Here is a 22,522-nt window from a genome sequence, read left to right as displayed (position 1 = left end):
TCCCAGGGGTGGAGATGAGGCTGCAGACCTCTTTATTTGTGAGGGTTCAGAGGCACAGGAAAATGTATGGAAACCCTATGGGCTACAGGGCATGCTTGCTGAAGCTTCAGACAAGCTGATAATGTTATCTGCTCATCATTGTCATTATCTTAAAAAAAAAAATACAGGAGGCAGCTTGCTCTTCATGCCATCAGAGCTTTCTACTGCAGTGAGGGGAACAGCCATTTCAGGTTTTGCATTTTCGTTTATCTGAATTCTCATCTTGCTCTCTCTGCCCACTCCCTTCTATCCCAGGGACCTCTTTTGAAGTTGAATGGAGCTCTGTAAACTGAGCAGTTGGGGAGTGAGGTGAGAATTTTGCCTTGGTTTGAGCTGTAACCTGCTGTTCTTTGGAGCAAATGGTTTCCAGTGGAAGCCACTGGGATATTGGTCAGTCTAGACTACGTTTTATTCTTTGGCAAAAAGAACAGTAGAAATATTAAAACAATTACGCTACTCTATGGCTCTGATGGAGGGCATTTTCTTTTTCTTTTTTTCTTTTTTTTTTTTTTTGAGATAGAATTTCGCTCTTGTTGTCCAGACTGGAGTGCAATGGCGTGATCTTGGCTTACTGCAACCTTCGCCTTCTGGCTTCAAGCGATTCTTCTGCCTCGGCCTCCCAAGTAGCTGGGATTACAGGCATGCGCCACCACGCCCAGCTAATTTTGTATTTTTAGTAGAGATGGGGTTTCTCCATGTTGGTCAGGCTGGTCTTGAACTCCTGACTTCAGGTGATCTGCCCGCCTTGGCCTCGCAAAGTGCTGGGATCACAGGCGTGATCCACTGCACTCAGCCTGATGGAGAGCATTTTCTACGTTCTCTCCTTTCACCCTGGGACCTCCTGGTTGGTGAAAGTAGGAAGAGAGAGCAATCCCATCATCTTTGAGGGAAGGTTGTCACTTGAATTTCCCCAAGGCTTCAAATTCTGCTGCAGCCCTCTCATGTTGCAGGCCTGGCAGTACACTTTAAAGGTTGCAAACAAAGCTGAGTGCTTTCTCCTGATCTATCTGGGCCCCTCCCTCTGTCATCTGTCATTGTCAATGGGAGATGTATGTGCAGCAGCACAAGGGCAAAGTCTGACCCCGAGGGTATTGGAAATGTTCTTAGAGTAGGCATTATTTGCTCACGCCCTTTGGAAGCCAAGCTGGCTTGGCAGAACTGCAGTCTAGATGGAAAGAGGAAATATTCTGCTTTTAAAAACTACAGGAACTTTATTGCCACTTCCTAGCATAATTCTACAGTGCTTTGGAATATACTTAGCTTCTTCTGTTTTTCATTTCTGATCTCTCTTTGGTCAGTCTTGGGGAGAATTCTGAAACAGGGAGGCGAGGGCTTGGATTACGTTGGTTTTTATTCAAAGAGCATCAACATGTAAATAACTAAAGAAATACAAGCTGATAAGATGTAACAAATGAATTATAGGAAAACAAATGAAATAATGCTCCTTGCAAACACAGCGAAGCAATTTCCCGGGAGGAAAGGAGGGACGATGCTCTGTGTCTTGTTCAGGACATGAGGGCGGGGCCCCAGGCTTTTGGAGATACATTAAAAACGCCTGGAACACACAAAGCCTCTGGCGGAGTCCCGGAGTGCGGTGGAGAGGGTGTGCAGCGCTGAGTGGGGCCTGCGTGTGTCTTTGCGCATGAAAGTGGGAGGATTGCACCTGTGCGGGTCCTCCGTGCGGGTCCGGTGTCTCCCCATAGATTTGTCATTTGGGTTTCTCTCGATGTTTTCCAGGAGTGGATTTATGTTACCAAAAACTTAATGGGAGAGTGTCTCAGTTTTGAAATTTTCTGTGCATAGCAATGTCATTACTTCTTTTTTTTTTTTTTTCCTTTTTACTGGTGGTGGTGGATGTTGGGGCACATATCCAGGTATCATTCCAAAAACCTACCCAGGAATAGAGCTCTTGTCGTATTAACAAGGGACAGGGATGTGTGGATTCAGTAAAGCATATGGGAATTTTCTTTGCATCACTTGCTCACCTGGGACATGACGACCAGTTTCTGATCTGGAAACTGGACCTCATACCTTGTCCTACTGCCATCACTGGGTTGCTGTGAGGATCACATGAGACGATGTAAATAATGATGAGAAGGGTTATTTCTTTTCTTAAGGATGGGGAAGATGTTTGCTTGTGAGGGGTCCAGATTAGTCAACAACATATTTATGGAGCCTTAGTTCTGTATTTTAATTCATTTGAACATGACTTTATTATATCATTCAATATAGAAGTAACAAGGTTTCACAAACTCAGACCTTAAATATGGAAATAGTATTTGCTTGTTAGAATCCCATTCGGCTAGAAATCTGAGTATCCTCCAGTCTTTTTTTTTTCCCCCTTAACATTTTGTTGCCTCCTCCCTGCCCGCCCCATCCACCCTTCATTTTGGCTCGCTGCAACCTGAGTGCCACTTTTCTGGGAAAGCCTGATATTCTGACTTCAGTTTTGTAATTTAATGATGGAGAGTTTCCTTAGTAAACCAAATTTAGAGTGCTAGAATGCTTATCTTATATCCAGACCTTGAACATAAAAGGCATTTTATACCAGCAATTGTTCATTTAATGAGCAATTGCAGAGTGCAGGCCGGTTAAGGGATTGAGCTATATGCACTATTATTGCAAGAAGTATTCCGAAATACCAGAAATAGGACGTAAGCTCTGATCAGGGAGACTGCGAGCACAATTACCTTCTTTTCAAATCCTTCTGTGACACTGCGGGAGGAAAAAGGACTTTGAAACTTGAAAGGAAAGAGCTTGCTTTCAACCTCAAAAGCTAGGAGGAAAGGGCTCTGAAATTTGCTCAGAATTCCCAATTCACCATTAGCCTGTTTCTTCCTTTAGCCTCAAGGCATTCTCCGCTTTTTGAAAAGATGTTAAGAAATTCAGTCACAATAGAGAGCCTAGTTTTGAACATGTTTCACTCGGTCCATTGAGGTCTAGGCTCCAGCCTTTGTGTGGGGTGAATTGAGCTGAGCGGCTAGCTGGTTGGAGAGAGGTGAATGAGGAGTCGCTGTGCACTCGCAAATTCTGGCAAAGAAAAAAGCTCACCCCTTCCTTTATTTTACAATATGCATTCCTGTACAATCCTGCTAGTGGCAATATGTGGAGCGGAGCCTGTTCTTAAGTCAATACAGAGTACTTGGTTTATAGCAACTCTTGTTAAGTTTGTCTTGTAATTGAAGCTGCTGTTGACCTTGCTTGGGGACCATTTGTAAAACCGTTTATTTAGCATAAACTGAAATAATAAACCCTCCTTCTCTCGGGCTGATTGTGATAGGGTGACATTAGTTTGATTTAATGATTAGCCGCCTGACCCTTCTGCTGGAGAGAGAGGCTTGAATAGGGAGAGTTCACTCGGAAGCACTCAGAAAGAATACTAATGAGCTTGTTAAATTTAGCATGGCTCCAACCACTTTTAATTCCTCTAATGGGAGCAGCACTGCCTGGGAGAGGGAGAGGGAGAGGGAGGCAGAGAGACACCGAGAATGTTCCTAGAGGGTCTGCGCAGCTAGAGAGAGCTCACCAAAAGAAGTTGGCACAAAGTAGCTAGCCAGAGCCTGGGGACTGTGTTGTAAGTATTGTCTGTTCTCTTATACTCCCCGTCTTCTAGGTCTTGGGACAAGAGAGGAGTAGTAGTATTAAAATGGGTTTTAAGGGAAAAATCAATCCTAAGGGGGAAAAGGGGGTGAACAGGTATACTGTGAGCTCCTAATCAGCAAATTTTGTTAGCTGACAGGAGGTGTCCTTAGTTAGTGATGCCCGGCAGAGTTTTGTTTTTATCTGGAAGGAATCGCCAGAAACTTTTCTCTCAAGTCATGGGCAGAAAAAAACAAAACAAAACAAAACAAAAAAACCCAAACCTGTTTCTTCGGTTACCATGAGAAATCGGATAGGTGTTTGTCTGCAAGCGCACACAAGTGCATGTTCGAGTCCTGCTTCATGAAGCAACGTGATTACTTTCTCCAGACCTTTATTGCAATCATCCTAAGCATTGTTTGCAAGGACCCCACTTTTCTTTTTTTTTTTTCTCTCAGTTTCTAGCACTAAGAGTATCTTGATGTCAGTTGCTTTTGGATGAGTTTGGAAATTCTGGGACAGTTTCTAAAACGTGCTGCTTTGGGCAGCTCTCTGGGGGCAGGGATTTGTTAACTTCCACTTGAGGATGGATATGCAAAAAGGAGGAGGTACAAAGTGGGACTATGATGACAGTATTTAAAGTCATTTTTTTCCTGAAAGATTTTAGTGAATTGCATGTTTCAATTTGACCCCCGAGCTTGCAGCTGTTAAACATAGAGAAGCGGGAACAGTTGCCTTGTGTTTGGCTGTTAAAGTCCATTGGCAGATGCTCTTGGAGCAGTGGGCTGTTTGCTTACATTTTTGCAGCAGACTTCTGCCTGTTGCCATGGTGGACAGTGTGTTTCTGTCAATAATTTGGCCTGGCGTAGCCTGTCTGCACTGACTCTCAAACTTTATTGAACAACTCGGCTCAACTGAACAAGATTAGACAGCTTTCGTCTTTTGGCTTGCTGAAGTGGTTGCTAAATTTATAAGAGCAGGCAGGAATATTGCTTGGAAAGTGTCCCTTTCCCTGTATACAGAGTTCTTTCAAGCCTCGTAACTGTTTGTATTGTGGAGTGTGTGTACTGTCAGGTTTTCATATGAATGCCCGTCACAAGCAACTTGGTACAGGAGGTAAACTTCATGAAGTATTTGTCTGCTGGAGTTTTCCTTTTGGGGCGGAGATGTGTGGTTGGGTAAAGTTAGGATAGCACTGACTATTGTAAAAGTAAGTTTCCTGATGGAAGTTTTCACATTAAAAAAAAAAAAATCTTGCCTGTATTTAACTTTACTAAGGGAATAGTAATTTTAATTTAATTTTTTCTGTGTTAAAAATGTGCACTTCGCTAACTTCTTGTTATAACTTTAGTATTTACTTTTGTTGGGTGAACTCTCATTAAGAAAATCACTGAGCTAAAAGGTAGCCTCATTTCCACTCACCCTCCCCACTCAGCTAGCTGCCCCATTACCCTCTCTGAGCTTATTCTCTCAAGAGGTTGGGGGAATGGTGGGAGGACTCTCTGGTCAGGCCATAACCCGTTCATTATTCAGTTATTTGTGAGGTTGGATTCAAATACTCATCATAAACACGTAGTTTGTAAGACAGAGTTTATTATAGGGATGCCGTTTTAAGAGAAGAAAAGTTAATTTCTTCTAGGACGATTAAGTCAAGGAAATCCTGTTTTAAACCTGGAACAGGTTAGCCGAGCTTGGTTATTCATCTTTCCCAGAGAATGCTAATTATGTGTCACAGCCCCCCTGAGGAAGGGTTTTCTAGCCTCCAAATGAAGGTCCCTTTCTACAGAATTTGCACTTCAGTGCTGGAAGTTCATTTCAGATTTAAGCTTGAAATAAAGGCTTTATACAGAGCACAAATTAGTGGAAAATATGACTTGGGCCATTTGTAGGTTATAGGAATATTTATAAAACTGATGTAAGTTTTAGTGTTTTGACACCCTTTTGCTTTTACATAACTGCAGCATTTTTATATAAACTGTGGGTTTTCTGCTAATGAAGTACAAGGGTGGCCTACTGCCTAAAAGTATTAGTTAGAAGGGAAAGTAAAAATGTATTTTATCTTTTGTAGTTTGTTTTAAAATTACCAGGAGCGTGGTGTGAATTGCTTTCATAGAGATCAATGTGAACATGTGGGATTACAGGATATTTTTGTTTTTGTTTCTGTTTTTACTTGATAGATTAAATGTATAATTTACCCCTTAATTATAAGGTTTGGGATGAGGATCTGCACAAGACAATATTAAAATAATATTTCACAGTTACCTTTAGTAGTCAGCAAATTCTCTGTAAAGACCAAAACATACCTCATTGTCTATTCTGTTTTGTAAGTCATTTGCTAAGGTAAGGAATATATTGCTTAGTTTTCAAGTCCTACACACAGGCAGAAAAACTAAACTCGCTACTGGCTTTAGGTAGTTCAAGTCCTGAGTCAACATAAATAGTATTTGTTATTTTCAGTTTGTATTTTTATGCAAGTCTGTGTTTACAGTTCTACTTCCTTCTGACTTTGAGCAGGGTTATGAAACTGCTAAAGCATTATTCTTCTGTTTATCGGGGGAGTCCTTAGTTAATCATATCTGCTTTATGGATTATTTTGAAGATAAATTTGTATATGGGAATAAGATGTGTTCAAGATCTGTTTATCTAAAATGCACAACAATGGTTTTCTTTATACCCAAATACAGTTTTTTTGTTGTTTTGTTTTGTTTTCGTTTTTTTTTAGATAGGAATAGAAAACAGTTTTTACATTTGATGTCTAAGCGGTACCTGGACAGCAACTTTCTTTCCATCAGCGCTTGTCTGCCAGAGCACAGTCTGTTGATTAAATGTGGAACTTGTTTGGGATCATGTAGTTTAGAGTTCACGTATGATTCAAAGAGATGAATTGGTCCACTTGTTGTGGGTTCACATAGTCTGTGTGATTTAATTTTATGCATGGGTTCTTTGATCCACTATTATAGAAAGGTCATCCAATCACATTTGCAGAGAATCATAGTGGAGAGATGGAAAGTTCTTACTGATCAAAAGGAACTGAAGTATTAGGAAACTGGAATACCAACTGTATATGGAATTTCTTCAAGCTGTTTCTTACATCTTTGAAGAAATGTATGGACCCACCAGAACATGGACACATATCAACATCCCCCATACCTACCTTCCTTCCTCACCCTCAGAGCCATCTCACATCTGGACTTTCAGTCTCATTCTGTTTTCCAGTTAGGTCTCAGCTTTGTTGTATGGACAGAAGCAAGAAGTATCTCACTAGAGGCTCTGTAGGTTTTCATGATTGGCACCTTTATCCCTTGTCACCAATGAGTTTTCTGTTCCATTTTTGGCTCTGTCAAATCTCTTGCTGGGCTACAAATCTGACTTAAAACAACAAAACCACATAAACTTTTGGATAACTTCCTAGTAGGTCATTCTCTAGGAGCAAAGGCCCTACACCCGCTGGAGCAACCAGAGCCTCAGTGGGTAGCTGGAAGGACTTTGTGTCACCCCGGAGGCCCCGCATCCCCAGGCAGGCAAAGGGAAGCTGCACATGCACAGTCTTAGATTGGCAAAGGTTTCAGTTCCATGTAGGACCTGCAAGATGTTGGACAGCCCATGAGCAGAAACCTCACACGCAGATCCAGCTAGAAGCTGGTGATGCCAATTTGCCGACCCCTACATCTCCGTTTAATAGGCTCATTACCTGCTCCCCTTCATCCTTCCCTGTGTATTTGTGTACTTTGGACCCTCATTCATAAACAATTTTGTCTTGCAAAGATCCCGTCCCAGCCCTGTGGCTTTCAAAGTGGCTGTGAATGAGAAAGAGACTTTTTTTTTCCAGGAGAGGGATATTGAGAATGAGACCTCATTGATCATGGTTTTTTAATTGCTCCTTAAAGTAGTTTACAGACTCTTTCATTTTTCTTCTTTCTTTAGAGGATGAAAGTCCTGGACAGACTTATCACAGAGAGAGAAGAAACGCAATCATTATGCAGCCACAGAATGTCCAGGGGCTCAGCAAAGTCAGTGAGGAACCTTCAACATCGAGTGACGAGAGGGCCTCATTGATCAAGAAAGAGATCCATGGGTCCCTGCCACACCTGGCGGAGCCCTCTGTGCCGTACCGTGGGACGGTGTTTGCCATGGACCCCAGGAATGGTTACATGGAGCCCCACTACCGTAAGTGCCCATGCCAGTCAGCACTTGTTCAGGAGCTATGCAGAGGGCTGTGTGTGTGTGTGTGTGTGTGTGTGTGTGTGTGCTTTATGAAGTTTTGGCTTGTATAATTTATTAAAAGGTGTAATTTTCTTTTTCACTTTCCCTCTTACTTTCACTACTTCCTACCCATTCTTTTTAGAGAGAGTTGTTTTCTTACATCTCTAAGCAACGTCAGTCTTCAGTGGGGCGGCCTTCAGGAAAGTGGTCCATTGGTGACTAATCCACATGAGCCTTTTGTTGAGAAGTAGAGCTAAAGTTACTCCATCCAAACAGATGCTGCAGGAGAAAAAAATTGTTGTTATGAAGTTATGAAAGCAGGCTACATTAAGAGAAGTCCTCAACAACCGCAATTCCCATTTTTAATGATTTTTTAATTTAATGATTTTGGCTATTCCCATTTTTGATGGTTTGTGAGAACAAACCTTATTTAAAAAATCTGTGCTAAATTCCTCAATACGGAAGATTTTTCGTTATGCTGTATTTTCCTCTCTAACCAGCATGCCAGACACATCAGAAACTCCTTTCTCAGCACTAATCACGTTTAAGAAATTAACTAGGACTCTGAACTCAAGTATGGGATGGTTTTCTCCAAAGGCAGAATATAAAGAAAAATGTATAAGGGTTGAGTTTATTTCTGGCCTGTTTCTAGTTAAAAAAATACAATTTGGTTGTGGAGTAATGAAGTTCATATTGAGGTGCCAAAGCTTGCAGCTCTTGATTACAGATTTATCACCTTGCCAGGATTCAGACTCGCCATTTAACCTTCCCGGCTCCAATTCCAGATGATCCATTGAGCTCCAGTGAGGGGGACTGGTTTGTGTTTCCCCTTTTCCACATCATTCAGAAATTTTAGTGTTTTAAGGCAAAAGGTCATTAGCCAGATGACTGATTAGTGAGGACAGCTGATTAGTGCATGTTTTTTTGCTCAAGAAAGTGCCCAGGATAAAAGCTAATTTCATCCCTTCATTAGTTGGCTTGCAGCAAAGGGAAATGCTCACTCCTCAGATCAAAGGGCCTCGCATAACCTTAAGTCTCAGCAACCACTACTCCCCACCCCCCACAATCAGATTATATTGTTGGAAAAGATGGAAGCTACATTATTTTTTTTTAAGTGGAGAGTGCATTTTTTAGAAAGTAGTCAGAAGCACGGAGGAGAGTTTTCTGGATTCTTCTAAGCTTTCGAAAAAGATTACAACTTCTCTGTTTCAAAAGTGGTTATCAATCTTATTTCTGTAAATACAGAAATGAGGGGGAAGGCTATTGGGCTGGTTCCTTCCTTCATTCAGGATTTACTTAGTTTTATTTTATTCATCTTTCCTTTCAGGAATGAAGGTTTTAAATAGTCTTGGTAGGCTTTTTCTCTGGGTACATTCCCAAGTTTTCTGCATTATATTTTTATTTGTGAGTCTCTTTTAAACATCATCCACGCAGAAAATCTGAGGGACTCCGACATGCTTTCTACCTATATTTATAGACCCAGGTAGTAGACTTACTTTTTAAGAAAAATTTAGGCTAGACTCTTAGCCAAAGCTCCCTGCATTGTTTTTGTTCTTATGTGTGAACACAAACTTTTCCCATCTCATATTTATGTTTTGTTGTCTTTTCAAGATGCCCAGTAATTAGTGAGGTATTTAATTAGTCAGGACAGCTGATGAGTACTTCTTCTTTGGCTGACAGTAGTGAGCAGATAACCGTTAACTTACTCTCTGTGCCATTCAACTTGCAGCTTGTTCTTGGTTCGTTTGTTTTAACGGTTTCCCCCATAGAGTCTTCCTGTCCTTTGAGGGGCTGGGAGCTCTCTACACCTGGGACCCTCATCCTCCCTCAGCGGTGCAAGTGGGACCCATCTCCAGGACCTCCAATTTCCTATTAACTAACGGTGGGCATGGGAGAACTCTTAGGGGGATCTGAATTGATCGATCATCACTCTCTTTTGAGGTTACAGCATTCATAGTGGGGTATTGATTAGATTTTCCCACTGTATTGTTCAAATCAGTGTTAAAATTATGTGATAACTTATAAACTGCGTAAGCTGTCTGTAACCAAATGGTAAACGCGATTTTGACCTACCATCCCAGTGTACTCCCTAAATTGGTCATAAATTACATGATTATATAGATAATATGGACGGGAAATCCTAAAGACTGCACAGATTGGCTCAGTGCTCAGGGAATTTGGGTTCAACGTCCAGCTTTGTCACTTGCTGGCTGTGTGACCTTGACAAGTGTGCTGATCCCTCTAGGAATCCTTTCCTCGCTGTGGGATGGGGCGATAATATGACTGCCTGCTCCATGGTGTTCTTGTGGAAGTTGAGACAATGCAAATAAAGTATTAACTAAAATCTCTGGCACATGGTAAGTGCCTCAAAAGTACTAAGGTAGTTCTTCTCTGCTTTCTCTTCCTCCTTCTCCCCCTTTTTGCCTTCTCTTCTACATCCTCATCCTCCTCCTCCTCATCAGTATGTGATAAGTTGACTCTCTAAGTCATGTTTGAGAGGGTTGCACTCGTATTTGATTCAGTGTAGACTGTTTTTTTTTTTTTTTTCTTTTTCCGCCAGACCTGGTCACCTGCTTGCCTGAGACCAGTTTCTTCTATAACACAGATTGGGAACTGAGCAAACTGCAAACCTGTAACTGTGGTGTGGTTAGAGCTGTGCACTGTGGCCTTCTGAACATAATCTTTCTCAGTCAACCTCAGTAGATAGACTATAATTTATTGTTAAGTAAGTGAAGAAATTGTAAAGATTTTAAACAAGTTTGAAAAGTGTTAACTTTTAAATTCTTAGCAGAAAGTGTTTTGTATAACACATGCAAACTTTAATACATACAGGAACATAAAAGATACGGTATTATTTATTCATATTGAATAATTTAAAGATATCCTAAACTAAGCCTCAGCGTCATATGGGATATGACTTTACTTTTTCTTTAGAACTCTGTTGGATTACTTAATCTCCTACCAGTATCACAAGTATTTTTTAAGACACTTTATAATAAAGTCTGTCTGCTCACATGGATTTAATTATCCAGGCAAAGCTAATGATTGATGTGAACTGAAGGTGATAAATTTTCCATGAATTTTTTAGTGTATGAAGAAATACCTTCTTTTGAAAATGAGACGTACAGTTTTGGTCACATTTGTTTATCTTGTGGGTATAGTTTGTCTTGGTCCTGGGCCCTGTCAACAACACAAGCGCACTGCAGACCTTCAGTAGCTCAAGTTTAGAGACATCTTTTTAGGCCATTCCCCTTGCCCTTGAGTTATTTGCTAGCTCTGCTGAGCCGGTCAAAAGAAAAGACTCCTCTAATCCAGTGGGCTGGCCATGTGAACACTCACAGCAATTCCTTCATTTCTCTGTGGTTGGAAATTGTAGACTTTCCAAGATGCCTAATTTGTGTTTCTATATATATGAACTTTGTATTTCTAAAGTGTGGGCAGGCTTCCTGTAAGACCGGAAAAGGGAAAACCGTTTTTGTTTTTTTTTTCTCCCCCTTCAGAAGGACATCTGTAAAATTTTTATTGCACAAGATTTTATTATATTTGGGAATGCAATGTTGCATCTTCAGAAATTGTAGTTAGGCAAAAATCAAAGTATTTTAGGTTTTGTGGCTTAAAAAAAAAAAAAAGAAAAAAGAAAGCTCAGGGACAGCGGGCACTTCAGACATTCACAGCATATGTTTAGAATAAAATCCTCCCCGGGGGATAGGGGTTTTTGCTCATGAAGAGTCACAGTGGATGGGCTGTATATCAAGGCGCGAAAGTAGACGTTTTAGATGCATGGCTCAGGCATGGCATGGTGCTGACAGGCTCTCGGTTACAGGATCACTAGCGCTTTATAGTTTGGGGGAGCATGGGAGGGGTTAGATTGAAGGACCTGATCTTCTTGTATCAGAGTCAGGGTAAGAAGCCCCATCCTCTGCCCAAATATTCCTCAGCAATTTTCTTCTGCCCATGCTCTGTGTGTAGCCAGGTATTTCAAACCACCATCTCTCCTTGCTTTCATTGACTGCCATGCGTTTATCTTCTATAAACTTTCAAAGGCAGGTGACATAATAGTTAAAGCATTCCTGTACCCTGGCCGACACTTAACTTTTATTCACTTCCCTCTTACAGAAAACATGTGTTGCATTGTCTTCTGTCTTACTGTGAAGTCTTTAAACTATTCCTGCAGGGATCTTTGTGCAAAGTTCCTCGGATTCACTAGTCATGTCATATTATAGGGTCTCTGCTGGTTTTGGTAAAGGGGGCAGAAAGATGCCTCCTTTTTAGAAAATTTCAGGTCTCCTTTACAGTTTTATAGTTGTGGAAGGCTGCTTTTCTTCTGCCCCCAACTGCTCCTAAGCAGTAATTCTTCGTGGAAAATATGATTCATTCTTCCATGCAAATGCTTTGATTGAAAACATACCACTGGTATTCTTCCTATGTTCCCCAGCTCAGATGACAGAACTATTGGTTGCTAATTAGCAAAACCTGAGGAATTAGCTTAAAGAAAAAAACCCTGAATTTTTAATTGGCTTGCATTTATTTTCTGTGGAAGGCTGTTGTGCTAAGCCCACTTGCATTCTTGTGTGCTAAAAAACTGCATAGATTTTTTTTCTACCTGTCTGTCTTTATATTAGGTGACTTTCCACATCCCTTTAGAAATACATCTTCTGAGTGAATGGAAGAGAGGATGTATATTTTACATATTTAATAGGTACACCTGCTCCTACTTCTCTCTCTTACTATCCAAGTGTCATCTCGAGACTGTGAGAGACAAAAATGCCTACAAGGCACAAATGAACAGTTTTGTCTTGACCAAACTGTAAAGGCAGTGACAGTTCCCTTAGCTCTTAGTTCTCTTCTCATCCAGACTGTCTTTTACCTCTTTGGAGAACAGTTGATGAGCCAATCAGAAATGCTTTGTGTTTTTCCCCCCTTTGAAAATTAGATCATTTAACCAGAAAGACTGATGTTGGATCACACCCTGGGGGCTTTGCTAGGTCTCATGCTTTCTCGGCTGTTAGTCTTGAATTGCAGTAAGAACTGGAGTGAGGAGATCCAAACAAGTCCATGGACCTTTGCAAAACTGTTATTTGTGAGCTTAAGAATAGCTCCCTGCTTATTCTTGTCTTTCTCTTAGAAATTCAATAGAACGACCTGGCCTTCTTTTAGTAATCCAGAGGTAATGTTTTAAGACTAGAAACAGTGAGCCACTTCCATAGACTTTTTTTTTTTTTTTGAGACGGAGTCTTGCTCTGTCGCCTAGGCTGGAGTGCAGTGGCCGGATCTCAGCTCACTGCAAGCTCCGCCTCCCGGGTTTACGCCATTCTCCTGCCTCAGCCTCCCGAGTAGCTGGGACTACAGGCGCCCGCCACCTCGCCCGGCTAGTTTTTTTTTTTTTTTTTTGTATTTTTTAGTACCAGGATGGTCTCGATCTCCTGACCTCGTGATCCGCCCATCTCGGCCTCCCAAAGTGCTGGGATTACAGGCTTGAGCCACCGCGCCCGGCCACACTTCCATAGACTTTTAAAGAGCTGCATTGCAAGACAACTTCGAGCAAAGCAATAGAGATTTAGGAATAATTCTTAGTGTTCCAGATTTGAACTGTTGCCAGTGAATCTTGACTACTCTTGTGCCTGATGCGACCGTGAGTCTGTGTATCTCAGTCTTAGGAGATAGCGAATGAAACTGGGAACAACAGTGAGAAAAGTCCTGTAGCATTTGGAAAAATTTGATAACAATTTTATTCATCAGTTTTCAGGATAAATTTATTAAAGGAGACTGGGAGAAGCTTGAAGACCACCCAGGCCAGGAAGAGAAAGAAAAGACCAAGAGAGACCACATTTTCTAGAGAAAATCACTTAGCCCCTTGGTGTACTGGTCCAGTCCTCTCTTCCCCTGCCGCCTGGCACTGTTCTCTTCTACAGCCAACTCAGCTCCCATTGGCCGCTGCTCTGGTGCTAGCCCTGCCCTTGTTGCCCTACTTGTATAGTTGTTTCTCCTGGACCAGTTACTTGCTTTCTCTTTGCCTTCAAATCCTGCTTACGTTTGAAGGCCTATCTAACGACCCACGTCGTTGGAAAGTCTCTAAGAGCCATCTTACATGGATATTTTCCTACCCTGGACACTTGAGTAGTCACGTCATTCTCACCTTTAAACACATCACAGCTAATTCCTTGTGTTGCCCCTACCCTGCGGCCTGACCTCCTTTGGAATAATGTGATTAGTCCAAGGCAGTACTTATCTTCTGTGGATACCAAAACTCCTAGGGTAGGACTTGGGGACTCATGTGTGCCGCCATAGGGCAGAGAAGTTGGGAGCTGCTCGGATGCTTATCACAGTCACCATGGAGGTGGAATTCCAGGTGACCCATGCTCACAGCCTTCCCATCAGAGTGACTTCTTGACCACGTGAAGAGACGTTGTCGTTTCTGCTTCCCTTTTACAGTTTAGTTATTATATACAACCTCTAATCCAAACTTAGCCACCTCATCCTTCCTGAGAGCAGGCGATGTACAAAGTATTTCTGGTACATTTGTACATCTGTACATTTGTAAAATCTGCATTTTTAAATTTTTTATTTTTGAGACAGAGTCTCACTCTGTCACCCAGGCTGGAGTGCAGTGACGCGATCTTGGCTCACCGCAACCTCCGCCTCCCAGGTTCAACCTATTCTTCTGCCTCCACCTCCCGAGTAGCTGGGATTACAGACATGCGCCACCTCGCCTGGCTAATTTTTGTATTTTTAGTAGAGATGGGGTTTCGCCATGTTGGCCAGGCTGGTCTTGAACTCCTGACCTCAGGTGACCCGCCCGCCTGACCTCAGGTGATCCGCCTGCCTCAGTCTTCCAAAGTGCTGGGATTACAGGCGTGAGCCACTGCGCCAGCATAAGAGAGGGACTTTGATTCTTTGGAATAAGCTGCAGTTCATTCATAGACTTGGATGGGGACCCTAATCTTAGATACTATGCGATTAACACAGGAGAGCTGCCTCTCTTCCATGACACCCATCTGACATCGAACAAGTAGGTATTCTCCCTATAGTTAAGGTGAGCATGATGTTTGTTTGCCTTTTTCCAAATTTCAGTGATGTATTTGTCTTCAACAGCCTCTAGTCAATTCATATTTTGGTAACATCTTCCCAACTTAGCATCCAAGCATGCGTCTGATCCATGTTAATGGGAGGTCCCATGTGCAACTCAGTTCAGGATCATGAATCCAGTTGCTTAAAGATTCCATGTAATTATTTATCTTTTCTGATTTGGCACCTACCCAAATGGCACTTTTTTAGTTGTTGCCTATGGTTTCTTTCCCTCCGTCCTTTCCCTCCCTTTTTCCTTCCTTCCTTCCTTCCCTTCTAGAGTAAAAACATGAGAAATAGCAACTCTTGCCATTTCACAGCCATCTGCTAACAGCTTTCCCTCCCGCTTTCTTAATAGAGGCAACATTATCCTCGGCCCTCCTCCTTTTTCTTGTATAATTAAAGAATGTTACCTTTGATGTCTCTTGAAGCTGCAATCTCCCATCCTGCCTTAGCTTTCTTGATCTCATACCTATAAATTTGTGCGGTATCTTCATAGTTCTTAGGGAAAGGGCTTGATTTTCCTCTGTGTGCTGTTCACAGTTTGGGTTAATTTAGAGTAACCGATCTGGCATTTTATTGCTCTCTTTTCCCTGTCTTCTGATATAGCTTGGATTCTTGTTGTACTCTTTGAAAAGGATCCAACTTCCTCAGTTCTTTAAGTTATGAAATTTGGGTCTCTCCTAAAATGAATGTTCTCATCCTCCCAATGTCTTCACTTCTTTTGAGGGGGGCCAGGCTTTTCATTAACCTCAGTTTTCAATGAGTTTCTTCTTAGAATAAAATAAAGCAAGATTCCCTTTGATTCCTTTAACTGTTTATTTTTGTATTCATTCTGTCAGTCATGTGTTAATTGAGCATCTGCTTATTGATTGTTGCATAAGTGCTAAACAGTGTTGACCAAAATGAGCAAGTGCCTGTTTCTGTGAAACTTTACGCCATCAAAAAGTCAATACAAGGGAGCTGTCAGAGGAGAGAGTGAAGAGTCCTTTGGGAGCAGGTGAAGGACTTGCCCAGCCTTGGCAGTCCAGAAGGCCTCCTGGAGGAGGTGACATCTGAAAGAGGTGAGGAAAGAGTAATCTAGGCAAAAAGGAGCATTTGTCAAGGCCTGGAGGCCAAAGGAAGACCTGATACCTGCAAGGACTTGAGAAAAATCTTTGCGTGGTTGGAGGGTGAATTTCAGGAGGGGAGTGGTGAAGACAGGGCTCGAGAGGTGCAGGCCAGCAGGCTTCTGCGAGGAGCTGTTTGTTTCTCTCCTGCAAGAGTCTGGGGTGATTACTAAGACTTGTTCCATGGGTCCTTTGTATATTTAGACAGATCTTTGGGTTCTCCATCACTTACCCAGAATTTCTCCATTGCAGAGTTGAATTCACCCCTGCTTTCAGTTTGACAGCGTGCGACTCCGTGACAGGGCTCCCCTCCCAGGCATCTCTGGCTGGGCTGCTGTCTCATTTGGTCTTCAAGGATGTGCTGCTGCATCCCTTTGTGTAGCAGGTCATATATATATATTTTTTTTGAGACAGAGTTTCGCTCTTGTTGCCCAAGCTGGAGTGCAATGGTGCGATCTCGGCTCACTGCAACCTCTGCTTCAAGCGATTCTGTTCAAGCGATTCTCTTGCCTCAGCCTCCTGAATAGCTGGGATTACAGGCATGCGCCACTATGCCCGGCTAATTTTGTATTTTTAGTAGAAAGGGAGTTTCATCATGTTGTCCAGCTGGTCTTGAACTCTTGACCTCAAGTTATCTGCCTGCCTTGGCCTCCCAAAGTGCTGGGATTACAGGCATGAGCCACCTCGCCTGGCCAGCAGGTCATATTTTTTTCTTCAAGACAACAAAATTTATTTTTACTTGTTCTCAACTGCTGAGCTGTTCTGTAATAGGTAACCCTAGCCACCACAATATCTTGATCACAAACTGCAAATAAAAAACATAGGAAATAACTGTGGCTTCATTCCTAAAGAATTAATAGTGTTCTGTATCAAGGCATGTTTTAATTTCCACTTACAGTGTTCAAAATGGAAAAAAAAAAAAAGCATTGAGTTTTATTTTATTAGAAGACTCCCAAATGCCCTCACATCAGTCAAGCTAGAGAAATTGTGCAGGGGGCCACCGTGAGGTTGGAGATAGGGCCCGGAAATAACCAAGTGAAATTCAGCTGGGAAATTCAGTAGCTAACACCACCAGGGGAGCATGAGAACAAAGACTGGCATTAGTGGAATGAGTCTGCAATCCAGCCAGGACTGAAAGAGTCTCAGGGGAGAGGGTGGGACCCTGGAGGAGACTTGTGCCTGCTCCCTAGGGAGCCGGGGCCTAATCAGTGGACATTGTGAGGATCAGAGGGAGCCCACTCTAGGAAGTGGGGTGTTTACCTCGTCCACTGGGGGTACCCAGATCTGCATCCTGATTGTGCTCTTATCTTGTGAGTGGAGTAAAAGGAGGTGCCTGTTTCCTAGGTAATTTAGAGAAGAGCAGAGAAGTGCAGGTGGGGGATGCGGAGAAGCAAACGCCAGCTCTTTTTTTGGTTTGCTTTCGTGGAATAAGCCTGTTCTGAAATGGGGCAAAATTTCACTTTTCCTTTCCCTTCCCCTATCCCTGTGTCTCCTCTTTGTAAGAAATTTATTCCCTCCTCCCCCCGGGGCGAAGGGAAACTAACACACAATGGTAGCTTTCCTGTGACCTCGCTTCCTGCCAGAGGATCTGTGATCCACTCCAACTTGGTGTCTGTGATCCCAGCTTGGCTCACTGAACCTGACCAAGTGGGTTGACCTTTTGATCAAATGTGCAGTTTGCCTCTCATATATAGGTCTGTGAGATGCATTTTTATGTAGCCTCTATCTTTTACCATGAATGATGTTTTAAATGTAGTATGTGTTTATCACATTGCCACGATAGATGATATGGGAGATAGTGAACAATTGGAGACACCTGAGTGCCTCTAGGGGCCTCAGCCCTTCTGATAACACTGCTGACGTGACCTGCCTCGAGTCTCACTCCATTGAGTACATACTGCATGATTTATTTTCATTTAAAAACTTTGTGCATTTTTTTGAGAGCGTGCTGTGAGTCAGACACTATTCTAGGTCCTGAGGGGTCAGCGTTTGCCGAAACAAATCAGGTTCTTGTTCTCAAAGCCGGCATACCAGCCAGAAGAGACACACAACAAACACCTAGGCAGAGCCTTAACAAGAAAATACAGGTTGAGAACCCCTTATCTGAAATGCTTAGGACCAGAAGTGTTTTAGAATTCAGATTCTGAATATTTGCATATATAGAATGAGATGTCTTGGAGATGGAACCCAAGTCTACACACACAATTCATTTATGTTTTATATGTACCTTTTCCACACAGTCTTAAGGTGATTTTATGCAGTATTTTAAAACACTTCTATGCATGAACAGTTTTAGCTGCATTTTCTTTTTCTTTGAGGCAGAGTCTCGCTCAGTCGCCCAGGCTGGAGTGCAGTGTCGCGATCTCGGCTCACTGCAAGCTCCGCCTCCCGGGTTCACGCCATTCTCCTGACTCAGCCTCCCGAGTAGCTGCGACTATAGGCGCCCGCCACCATGCCCAGCTAATTTTCTGCATTTTTAGTAGAGACGGGGTTTCACCGTGTTAGCCAGGATGGTGTCGATCTTCTGACCTCGTGATCCGCCCGCCTCAGCCTCCCAAAGTGCTGGGATTACAGGCGTGAGCCACCGCACCCGGCTTAGCTGCATTTTGACTATGACCCATCACATGAGGTTGGTCAAGTGTGGAATTTTCCACTTGTGGCATCATCTTGGCTCTCAGCGTTTTTGGATTTTTGGAGCATTTCAGATTTTTGGATTAGAGATACTCAACCTATAGCTGGTGGTGCTCTGAGCATAATAAACCAGGTGATGTGCTAGAGAGAGCCTTGGGTAGGGTTGTTGTTCCTTAGGTCAGGTGGGTGGGGCAGGGAAAGCCTTGCTCAGGAGGTGTCTTTGCAGCCAGAATAACTGAATTAAAAAAAGAAGCTGCCCTGGGAGATCTGAGAGAGTGCATTCTACTGAAAGGTTTGCTGTGAAAAAGTACCAGGAGCAGAGAGCATGCCAGCATGGTCATTGGCCAGGGGGTGGGACAGTTGGGGGAGATGAGATTAAGGGACCTGGTGGGCCAACAAAAAGCCAGTGGAAGAAGTGTTGTGATTTGATTTTTGTTTTAGGACTGTCACTCTGGCTGGTGTGCAGTGACTCTTGTGAAGGTGTGGAATGTGGAATCAGGGAGGTGACTTAGCAGGCTGCTGTTGCAGTGACCCTGGTGGGAAATGATCCCTGCTGAAATGATAGCCAGTAGAAATTGAGCTCTCTGTCTGCACCACAGTGTTATGCCATAGACTTTGCTCTTGAAGTCACTAAATCCCTACAAAACAACCTTATGAGCAGTTGTCATGACTTTCCCCTTTGACATATGAGGAAACTGAGGCCCAGTAAACCTAAGTGAGTTGTCTATTTTTACATGGTTCGGAAGTGACTGGACCGAGGTTTGAACCTGGTTTGTTGGCTGCAGAGCTCAGATTCTTCACCCATGTCCCATAATGGATGAGATTTCAAAATGATAGTCCAGACCAGTGCAAGAGCCTGGCTAGGTTGGCAGTGGTTTGGGATCAGCCCAGTTGGGGAGTGCTTGGAAACGATGTCCTGGAACCCAGGTGATGGCATTGCCAGTTTTGATGGGCAAGGGCTTGGAGTACAAGTGTGTAGAATCAGGGAAGGCAAGCCGACTGCCACTTCAGTTTCCAGGCTTTGTTCTGATGCATCCAGTGTCAGAGAGGCAGGAACTGGTCCTTGCTACCTCTGCCCTGCCTGTGCTCCAGGTGTTGTGTTGTAGGGGAGAATGAGACGTTTCTTCTTGTTTTGTTAACTGATATTTTGCAAAGAACTTAACATTACCTTACCTAGAAGTTTAAATGGGGAAACCTGTGGTCCTCTCTGTGCCCCCATGTTCTGGAGGATGTGAGAGTTGGGACACAGTAGTAATCACCACCACAGGCCATATGTGAGATATTTCCCATGTGCCAAGCACTGGGCTGAGGACCTCATTACATGATCTCCTTTAGTTTTCACACAAACTCATTCAGCACTTGCATTGTAATTATGGAGATTATACAGCCTGCTCATGGTGCTGGTTTGAGTCTGGACTCCAGACCTCGGTTTTGGGACTGAGAAAGGGAGGCCCTACGTGCATTCCTTTTCTAGCTGTCTTGTAAAACGTTGTCCTCCTTACCGTGTACCAGTTGCCCCCACATCTGCTTCTTTTGATGGTGCAGTGGCTTTTGGAACATGGGCTGTCTCTTTGGATCAAAGATCTCAATTCATTACGTGAAATCTCAGTTCTCAAGAACAGCTTGTATAATAACCGGAGCTTTCACATGTCAACAGATAATACAAGAGAATATCTGACCCTACCTAGGCATTTTTGGGGACCAGCTCTACCAGCCATACAGAGTCCACTGTAAGATCCTTAACTGTCTCTATATGTGGCTCTGCAAAGGGCAGCAAACCACCCTGCCCCACCCAGGGAAGGAGGTGGTGGGAAGAGTGTCCCCTTTGTTTATAAATATACTTCATGTTTTCGTGTGGCAGGGGGAGAGAGAGAAAAAAAAGTGAGAGAGAGAGAGAAAACACCTTTTTTTGCACAAAGGCATCTTGGTATCCAACAGTCCCACTAATATGGACAGTTCATGTCTCCTGACTTTGGTGTCTCAGATAAACTAAAAGAATCTTAAGCATGACGAAGAGGTTGGAGGAATGATTTATGAGAAAAGATGAAAAGGACTGAGTATAGATAGCAGGGCCCGTGCAGGCTAAAGACAGACATGGAAATTCTCAACCAATAACTTAAAGAAATACATGCTAAGGAAGGCCGCTACTGACACAGAGAGCTCTGAATAGAAAATCTGTGAAAACAGCAAGGAGAAGACCACTGGGATCCCTTCCTGTCTCTGAGACCTGCAAGTAGGACTGATACTTGCTTTAAACACAAATATGAGATATCTGCCTAGATCTGTATAAAGTAATGTTTCAGGAGACTTGATTTGACCTGAGATATATCTGTTCTGTGTAATAAAGATACATATTGTGACAGTGCTGTCTTGCTACATCAGGAAAGTAAGAAAAGGCAACACTGAGACTTTTAAGAGTGACTGTAATCCTCTGAGATATGGCTAGCTAGAGTAGTCTAAAGATCATGAAAAATTGTTACAAGACTTTTAGAGAAGACAGAGGGATGAATTTTTAGATTTTTAAAAAATTGGTTCCCAAACATTAATTGAGCTCCACACACAGTAGAATAAAAGGTATGACCTTAGTGCTCTAGATTTTATAATTTGGGGAAAGAAAATAAGAAACAGCACATGAAACAATTAAGTTGCATATCAACAAGTGTCAAATAGCAAGATGAAAGGCAGGACCTAGATCTGGTGACGGTGATCTCAGATTCCAAGGGGGTTTTTACAATAGAGCTTTGACTCCATGGCAAATTTAAATCCAGTATGAAATTCTGCTAATTAACATTTCCCTTCTTCCTTCCAAATATCAAATTTATGGACTCTGAAATTCACATAACACATATGCCGATGCTGCGTTTTCTTTCTGCTTGATCCGTTCCAGCTGTTATTAAGTTTAATGCCTGACTTTCATTAATTTATGAGGAGTTGTGAACTGCAATATGAAATGCTCCTCTGAATTTCAGAGTTTTGTTCGGGGGAAGATTTCACGTGAGCTCATCCTGACCCTTGCTAATATTTCAGCCAAGCACATAGTTTATTGTCTAATGACCTTTCAGGGCCCTTCAGTGATGTTGGCACACGCTGTCATATTCTGAGGGTGGTGCACGGCTAGTCTTTGTCAGTGTTGATTTCATTCTGCCTCATACCTGATTTATCAAACCTGAGAGCCCATAGCATGCCTAATTTAGCATATAGTTCCTGTCTCCAAAATCTAATAAGCTCATAAGTAATAAATTTTCTGGGTTTTTGTGGACTTGTCCTCTGATCTAGGGTAGTTAAAAGTTGCATTTGGCATGTTTTGTTTACCATAGCGGCTACGGAAAATGCCCTTTTCCTTTCCTGTATGTCTTCTCATGGTTTATGTCTTCTCATGGTTTATGGTAACAAGGAACTGATTCTAGGACATGAATTGTTCAGTTTTTGGTCATTAGCACTAGATGTTTCTCATACATGAGTCCTTCTCATGCATAGTTATTTGAAGTTAATATTTCATGTTGGTGACCATGTGTTCTTATGTCTGGGAGCACAGCCGTCAGGCTGCTGGACTGTGTGTGAAGTAGCCTACTAGAGATGTTATCCCTGGGACTACCTACCCCAGTGCCATGACGAAAGAGTTTTGAGACCCACCTTAGAGTTTCTTTTTGGAAATGTATGCCAATGGATTTTTTTTTTTTTTTGAGACTGAGTCTCGCTCTGTTGCCCAGGCTGGAGTGCAGTGGCACAATCAACCTCCGCCTCCCAAGTTCAACCAGTTCTTCTGCCTCAGCCTCCCAAGTAGATGAGATTACAGGCACGCTCCACCACACCCGGCTAATTTTTGTATTTATGGTAGATACAGCATTTCACTGTATTGTTCAGGCTGGTCTCGAACTCCTGACCTCAGGTGATCT

At 42.7% G+C, this 22,522-nt stretch overlaps 1 protein-coding gene across 2 annotated transcripts in view; it reads left to right on the top strand.

Moving 5' to 3' along the window:
- The window catches only part of GLI3 (GLI family zinc finger 3), a 308,102-nt gene that overhangs the window by 113,399 nt on the left and 172,181 nt on the right, over nucleotides 1-22,522 (top strand). Inside the window, exons 1-2 of one of the 2 annotated variants that reach the window (XM_011995111.1) lie at nucleotides 3,513-3,613; nucleotides 7,543-7,785. In XM_011995111.1, the coding sequence (XP_011850501.1) occupies nucleotides 7,596-7,785 (190 nt within the window). In that variant the 5' untranslated portion in view covers nucleotides 3,513-3,613; nucleotides 7,543-7,595. Of the gene's footprint in view, nucleotides 1-3,512; nucleotides 3,614-7,542; nucleotides 7,786-22,522 lie in introns of those variants that run through there. The other variant, XM_011995110.1, reaches the window with a different exon arrangement.

The sequence above is a fragment of the Mandrillus leucophaeus genome, unplaced genomic scaffold (assembly GCF_000951045.1).
Source record: "Mandrillus leucophaeus isolate KB7577 unplaced genomic scaffold, Mleu.le_1.0 Scaffold472, whole genome shotgun sequence".
NCBI classification, from domain to species: Eukaryota; Metazoa; Chordata; class Mammalia; order Primates; family Cercopithecidae; genus Mandrillus; species Mandrillus leucophaeus.
Note: the sequence above shows the minus strand (reverse complement) of the source record. Positions and strands in the feature narration are given on the sequence as shown.